The 8,454-nt window shown below is 40.2% G+C and overlaps 1 protein-coding gene across 1 annotated transcript; it reads right to left on the reverse strand.

The window, feature by feature from the left end:
• Positions 1-594: 594 nt before the first annotated feature.
• On the reverse strand, positions 595-2,741 carry LOC113758534. Its single transcript, XM_027301346.1, has 2 exons — positions 1,355-2,741; positions 595-902 (listed from the first exon to the last, which is right to left on the reverse strand). The coding sequence occupies exons 1-2, from the start codon at positions 2,739-2,741 to the stop codon at positions 595-597; spliced, it is 1,695 nt and encodes a 564-aa protein (XP_027157147.1).
• Between the last annotated feature and the right edge of the window lie 5,713 nt (positions 2,742-8,454).

Genomic DNA, 8,454 nt, shown 5'->3' on the forward strand with positions numbered 1-8,454 from the left:
GCTGAAATCCTTGACAAAGCGTCTATAGAAGCTTGCCAAGCCATGAAAACTCCTTACCTCACTTACACTGGTTGGAATTGGCCACTCATTTATGGCCTTCACCTTTTCTTGGTCAACTCGTATTCCCTGTTCACTCACAACATAACCTAGGAAGACAAGTTGGTTAGTGCAAAAAGTACACTTCTTAAAGTTAGCATAGAGGCTTGCCTTTCGAAGTGTATCTAAGACCATTCGTACATGCACAACATGCTCTTCTGCACTCTTACTATAGATCAAAATGTCATCAAAGTAGACTACCACAAATTGACCAATAAAAGAACTCAAAACATGGTTCATTAACCTCATGAAGGTACTAGGTGCATTATTTAAGCCAAAAGGCATGACCAACCACTCATACAGACCATGTTTTGTTTTAAATGTTGTTTTCCACTCATCCCCTTCTTTCATGCGTATTTGGTGATAACCACTTTTCAAGTCAATCTTAGTAAATATAATAGCACCATGTAACTCATCAAGCATGTCATCTAATCGAGGTATGGGATGACGATACTTTACCGTTATGGCATTTATGGCTCGACAATCGGTGCACATCCTCTATCTTCCATCTTTCTTTGGCACAAGTAGGACAGGTACAGTACAAGGATTTAGACTCTCTTGAATCCAACCCTTACTAAGCAAGTCCTCTACTTGTCTTTGTTGCTCCTTAGTTTCCTCCGGATTAGTCCTATATGGTGCCTTATTTGGAAGGGAAGAGCCAGGAATGAAATCAATTTGATGTTCAATTCCCCTCAAAGGTGGTAACCCATTAGGTATATCCTCAGGGAATACATCTTGGTACTCCTGTAAAAGGTTAGCAATAGCACTAGGCAAGGAAGCACCAAGTTCATTAGTGAGCAAAGACTCTTTACAAAACAAGATAAGCAAAATCTGGTTAGAGTGCAAAGCCTTTCTCACATCTCTAGTTCTAGCAAGCATGATGGATTTTCTCTCCTTCTTTCCTTCAATGGCCGAATGTGAAGTGTCAATTTTATGAGAAGATGGTTCGGCCATTTTGCTCTTTGTATCATGCAAATTTTTTTTTTATTGTCACAATGCATGTCATATTCCTTTTGCAACCCAATTTGGTCCTCATGCACTTGTTGAGGTGTAAGAGGTGCAAGTGTGATCTTTTTAGTATTATGCACAAAGGAATACTTATTCAAGAATCCATCAAAAATGACCCTTTTATCAAATTGCCATGGCCGACCCAAAATAATATGAGTAGCTTGCATAGGCACAACATCACATAAAACATCATCTTTATATCTACCAATGGCAAAATTAATTAAAACTTGCTTATGAACACGTATCTCACCACTATTATTCAACCATTGTAGTTTGTAAGGTCGGGGGTGATCACTTGTTGGCAAGTTCAATCGTTCCACCATGAGTGCACTAGCAACATCGGTACAGCTCCCTGGGTCAATTACCAAGCTACAAAGCTTGTCCATCACATGGCACCTTGAGTAAAATATGTTCTCTCGTTGAAGGTCATCTCTACCAGCTTGAGTAGTTAGAGCTCGCCTTGCAACCATACCAACTTTACCATGAGCTGGTATCTCCTCAAATTCCTCATCTTCCTCAACCAAGGGAGGCATGTCCTCACACTCATCCTCCTCATCCGTTTGTACTTCCCCATTTGGTAGCATAAGCATAACTCTTTGATTTGGGCATTGGGAAGCAATATGTCCAAATCCTTGACACTTAAAGCACTTAGTGTCTCGGTTTCGAACTTTGCTTACCTCATGAGTAGGCCTACCATCGCCCCTTGAGGGTGGTTTTGAGGAAGTTGCATTCGGCCTTAGTGATTCCTTGGTTGTCCCACCTTGTTTGGTCAAAGGGAATGCACTAGAGGGGCTGACCTCCCTCTTGAAGGGTTGGTTTCTCCAATTTCCAGCTTGAAAGTTGGAATTTTGTCGAATTGGACCCCTCCTCTTGAGCCTCCTTTCAATCTTAATAGCTTTGTCTAGCATATCATGGAGGTCCACATAGTGGTGCATCTCCACTTGATCCGCTATTTCAGGCCTCAATCCACTTAAAAATCGTGCCATAGTAGCTTCCCGGTCCTCGACAATGTCAGCCCTTAACATGGCTATCTCCATCTCCTTATGGTAGTCCTCCACGCTTTTGGTTCCTTGTGTCAAATTTTGAAGTTTGAGGTACAAGTCACGGTGGTAGTGACTAGGAACAAAGCGTTTTTTCATGACACCCTTCAATTCGGTCCATGTAGTGATAGGGTATTCACCACTTCGCCTTCTACTAGTAGTGATTTGATCCCACCACACTATGGCGTAGTCGGTGAATTGCATGACTGCAAGTCTCATTTGCTGCTCCTCGGTGTAATCATTGCAATCAAAGATCAACTCCACTCGTTTCTCCCATTCCAAATAGACATCGGGGTCGGATTTGCCTTGGAAAGTAGGCAATTGCATTTTAACGCCTTTGATTGGATCCACACCAGCTTTGCGGTGTTTATTCCTCCATGTCCTCGACCCATATTCCTCCTCGGAGTTGGAACTTTCATAGTCACGGGTTGGCGCTTTGTGTCTCCGGGACTTAGAATTGGTTTGGGAGTGTTCGAGACTATCCATCCTCTCATGCAATGGTTCTAATTCCTGTTTCATTATCTTGAGCAATTTATCAGTCATAGCATCCATCACAAGTTTAATATCAAAAGGAGTAGTTTCCTTCCCTTCGGACATGTTGAGGTATTCCTGCAAAAATAGGGTTAGTGGAAATAACACCTCACTCACTCCCTTAGTATATCACTCACACTCGTGTTTCACTCAAGTGTATTAAAACACTCTAATGATCTCACCAATCACTTCTCAAGTCACTAGATTGCTTTTCTTGAAGAAATCAGAATTTTCTTGAAGAAATTCAATCAAACTTGAACCAAATTACACCCAAGTGTGGCGGATGAAGGCTGTGATTTTTGGAAGTTTATTGGACTGATTTTAAGACACAAAAGGAAATGTATAATATGCTGGAAAAATACCCTAAGCTGTCCGCCCAAGAAAAAAAAATCAAGAAAAGGGAAAGTTTGGTTTGTGACTAGTAGCTAATTTTAGGAGTTAACTACCAAGTGGAATCCAAAACTGATTAGGACTCTTGGGACTTGTAAACCACGTTTTTATTGGCTGGAAATACTATAAAATATGCACCAAGGATCGGCTGGGCAGTTGGCACAAACCACAATCAAGAAACAAAAGCAAGAGGTGGCTACAAAGTAGGAAACCCTATCTTATCTTCCCACCTTTTGTGGCTATTTAATAGCAAGGTTTCTTGGTTGTTTTGGGGTGTTAATGGCTGCTGGTTTTCTGGTATTTCGTGGACAAAAGAGAGGCGGCCAATAGTTCAAGATTGAAGGCAACAAGGTTTGTTCTTTCAACCCAAGCTCGGCTAGGCTACCCAAGCAAATTATTTTCTTGTTCTTGAAATCCGATTTGTGTTTTCTTTTTCTTTCTTGCGTTGTTTTTTTTTTTGCAAGATGGATCGTTCTTTCTTTTTCAATTCGGATCCTACACACAAGAAACAAGGTTTTTTGTGTCAAATTTGAGCAAGGGCAGTCGCAAGTTCGAGACAAGAACTTTGGTTTTGTTTTGTAGGTTCAAGATTTGGAAAGGTTCAGAACAAGATTTTCAAGAACCCTTGTTTCCCACCCAAGAACTTCAAGATTCAATCAAAATTTCCAGATTTCAAGCGTTTGAACAACAATATCCAACAAAAACTTGATGGCAGCCCACGAAAATTCAAGAAACTACAAAACCCTAGCGTAATTTCCAAGAAAACCCTAACACCAATTTTCAAGAAGTTCAAGACATCAATTTTGCAGCCCAAGAACTTCAAGATTCAATCCCCACAATATCAAGGAAGCTAGGAAATTTCAAGTTCAGCCATGGTTCCATCAAGACACAACCAGAAAATAGTTTTTCCCCTCTCTTCTTCGGATGAACAGTGGTTTCGGGTGAATAGTGCCCGATGAACAGTAACCTCTTTTTTTTTTTGGTGGTAGTATGACACAAACCAGGTTGTTATTTTCTTCTCCCAATTCAGCACAACCCAAGACAGATTTCAATTATTGCTTTGAACAAGAACAGCCGTGACTTTCAAGAATCAAGAACTATGTGAAGTTTGTTTCAAGAATTTTAAGAAACACCAACGGTTTTCAAGATTTGGTCCAAGATTTCTTTGCAATTCCAGATTGTTTCCTTTTGTTTTTCTCTTGGAATGAAGATGCAATCGGACAGGTTTGGTCACAACTCAACAATAAGAACAAACGATCAAAAGAGCGGACAGATTTGGAACATAAAGACGCGACAACAATCGTGAGCAGAATTTTGAAGCGACAAGAACAAGAGCTACACGGACAGAATATTTGTCCTTTTTTTTTTTTTGGAATGAAGGCTCAAACGGACAGACCTGGACACGACTTCAACAACAAGGTGAGAAGCAAGTGCGGACAGAATTTTGTTCAACAACTCCACGACCAGAAATTTAACAATGACCAGAATTTTTTTTTTTTTGTTGGTTCTAAACAAACAAACAGATTGGGATAAACATATATGACTCGAAATAAACGAAAAAAAAAATATAACCTGATGGTTGTCGACTAGCTCTGGTACCAACTGCGACGACATCAAGTATATCCCATTGCGTCTTGTAAGTTTTCCTTAAAAAAAAAAAAAAAATTTCCCGTTTCTTATAGTGTTAAATTCTGGTCGTATAGGAAATTCCATGAGCGGCTAGGGTTTTGTCTTGTGTTCTTGTTGTTTTATCCTTGTTTTCGTTGATTGTCTTGAATTTTCGTGTTGGTTGTTGTCCGCAATTCATCCATCGTGTGTCTTCATTTCGTGGGTCTTGTGTCTTGTATCTTGAAGTCTTGAACTCATATAGAGTCATCCAAAAAAAAAAAAAAGGGGAATTGAACATCAAATTGATTTCATTCCTGGCTCTTCCCTTCCAAATAAGGCACCATATAGGACTAATCCGGAGGAAACTAAGGAGCAACAAAGGCAAGTAGAGGACTTGCTTAGTAAGGGCTGGATTCAAGAGAGTCTAAGTCCTTGTGCTGTACCTGTACTACTTGTGCCAAAGAAAGATGGAGGATGGAGAATGTGCACCAATTGTCGAGCCATAAATGCCATAACGGTAAAGTATCGCCATCCCATACCTTGATTAGATGACATGCTTGATGAGTTACATGGTGCTATTATACTTACTAAGATTGACTTGAAAAGTGGTTATCACCAAATACGCATGAAAGAAGGGGATGAGTGGAAAACAGCATTTCAAACAAAACATGGTCTGTATGAGTGGTTGGTCATGCCTTTTGGCTTAACTAATGCACCTAGTACCTTCATGAGGTTAATGAATCATGTTTTGCGTTCTTTTATTGGTCAATTTGTGGTAGTCTACTTTGATGACATTTTGATCTATAGTAAGAGTGCAAAAGAGCATGTTGTGCATGTACAAATGGTCTTAGATGCACTTCGAAAGGCAAGCCTTTATGCTAACTTTAAGAAGTGTACTTTTTGCACTAACCAACTTGTCTTCCTAGGTTATGTTGTGAGTGAACAGGGAATACGAGTTGACCAAGAAAAGGTGAAGGCCATAAATGAGTGGTCAATTCCAACCAGTGTAAGTGAGGTAAGGAGTTTTCATGGCTTGGCAAGCTTCTATAGACGCTTTGTCAAGGATTTCAGCACCATTGCTGCCCCATTTACAGCCATTATCAAGAAAAATATGCCATTCCAATGGGAAGAAGAACAAGCTAAGTCTTTTCAATTACTTAAACACAAGCTCATACATGCACCTGTATTAAGTTTACCTAATTTTGACAAGGCTTTTGAAGTAGAGTGTGATGCTTCTGGTGTAGGTATTGGAGCTGTGCTAATTCAAGAGGGGAAACCAGTGGCCTACTTTAGTGAGAAGTTGAGTGGTGCTTCGTTGAACTACTCAACTTATGACAAGGAGTTGATGGCCTTGGTGCGAGCTCTCCAAACTTGGCAATACTACCTCAGACCTCGGGAATTCATACTCCACATTGATCATGAATCGCTCAAACACATCAAATCACAAATCAAATTGAGCAAAAGGCATGCGAGGTGGGTAGCTTTCATTGATAGTTTTGCTTTTGTCATCAAATATAAGGTTGGAAAGACTAATGTAGTGGCTGATGCACTTTCTAGAAGGTATACACTAATCACTACATTAGACACTAAGTTGCTTGACTTTGAATTCATTAAGGATTTATACGCAGCTAACCTAGACTTTGGTGAGATTTTCACAACCTTGCCACGAGTTACTCGTGAGCATTATTCTATGTCGCAGGGGTTCTTGTACTACAAAGGTAAACTATGTATTCCAATGTGCTCCATGCGACTTTTGTTGGTTAGAGAGGCTCATGGTGGAGGCCTCATGGGACATTTTGGAGTGGCCAAGAACTTGTCAATTCTCCAAGAACATTTCTACTGGCCTCGCATGAAGAGGGATGTCGAGAGACATACACAAAGGTGTGTAACTTGTCACCAAGCAAAATCAAAGGTACATCCTTATGGACTCTACACTCCTTTACCCATTCCACATGAGCCTTGGGTAGATTTGTCTATGGATTTTGTACTTGGATTGCCCAGAACTAGACAAGGGCATGATTCCATTTATGTGGTAGTTGATCGTTTCTCAAAGATGGCTCACTTCGTTCCTTGCCATAAAACTGATGATGCTAAACATGTGGCTGATTTATTCTTTAGAGACATAGTGCGTTTACATGGGGTACCTCGTTGTTGACCTTGGTTGATCAGTCCTTGGTTTTGATGATTAACAAACCAAAATGTAGATTTGGACTAATGTTTTTATGTGAGAAATTTGTTAGAACAGGTCATTGATCCAAAAGAGAATCGAAAAGATTTGAATCAAAGAGAAGTTAAGAAATATGAAGATTCGGACGTAGAGGATCGGATGCTCGATAGAGGATCGGACGTCCGACAGACGACGATACTCTTCGGACGCTTGGATCAGACTCTCATTCATTTCTTCGGCCGTCCGACACAAAAAGAATGAAAGTTGAACATTCTGACTTCTATCGGACGCAGGGTTCGGACGCAGAACAAATGGTTCGGACGTCCGATAGATGGTTCGGACGCATGGTTCGGACGCAGAGTAAATGGTTCGGACGTCCGACAGGCCAACGGCTAGTTTCGACAGCATTTAATATTTGACCGTTGGAGAGCCTTTTGGAGCCATTTCTCACCTTCTATAAATACCCCAAAACACAAGAAGACACAGACTTTTGCCAACACTAAATACAAGCTTACAAATGAGATCTTTGAGTAGAAATATTCTTTGTTGGTTGTATAAGGGGTTGGGAAAGTTGGGTTGTGAGGTTGCTCAAGTGAAGGTTACTCTCTAGGAGGAGTAAAACCTTGGTGAAGGTGACCTATCACTTAGAGTGGTAAAACCTTGATAAATGTTGCCTCACTTGTATAAAGTAGTTCTTAATTGATTGGGTAAGCTTTCAATTGTAGCTAGTTGAGGGTTTATTTGGAGAGTAGTAAAATTTCTTTGCTCAACCAAAGTATGTTTGGGGTGAGGAAGGAGTGAGCCTTCACTTGTACAAGTTGGTTAGCACTACCATCAATTGAAGAAACTATTTGGTGGATTCAACTCCAAGTTTGGAAGAAGTTTGGGAGTTTGATTGGTTTGAATTTCTTTTACTTTATTGTTACTCTATTTTTGTGCTTTAAAATTGCTTATATTCTTTGTCATCGTATTTACTTGACTACTTGTCTGGTTGAGTATTTTGGTTGTATTTGGTTGCATCGGGGCTTACACTCGTACCATTGTTTCTGATAGGGATGTAAGGTTCCTTAGCTACTTTTGGAAAACTTTGTGGTGTAAACTAGGGACTAAATTGCTTTTTTCTACTTCTAGTCACCCACAAACTGATAGACAAACTGAAGTGGTTAATCGGACTTTATCTACATTGTTGCGAGCAATTATTAAAAAGAATATTACATCTTGGGAAGATTGCTTGCCTCATGTTGAATTTGCATATAATCGCACTGTGCATACTTCTACTCAATTTTCACATTTTGAAATTGTTTATGGATTTAACCTTCTCACACCTTTAGACTTGTCTCCTTTACCTATTTCTGAGAGAGTTAACCTAGATGGTAAGAAAAAGGCTGAGTTCATGCGGGATTTGCATACCAAAGCTAGAGCTAATATTGAGAAACGTACCCTTCAATACATTCAAAGTGCCAACAAGGGACGTCGCAAGATGGTGTTTGAACCAGGTGATTGGGTTTGGATACACATGAGAAAGGAGCGTTTTCCAAACCAAAGGCGCAACAAACTACTTCCACGGGGTGATGGCCCATTTCAAGTTGTGGAGCGCATCAATGACAATGCCTA

This window comes from Coffea eugenioides, unplaced genomic scaffold (genome assembly GCF_003713205.1).
Source record: "Coffea eugenioides isolate CCC68of unplaced genomic scaffold, Ceug_1.0 ScVebR1_55;HRSCAF=288, whole genome shotgun sequence".
In the NCBI taxonomy this organism is placed as follows: Eukaryota; Viridiplantae; Streptophyta; class Magnoliopsida; order Gentianales; family Rubiaceae; genus Coffea; species Coffea eugenioides.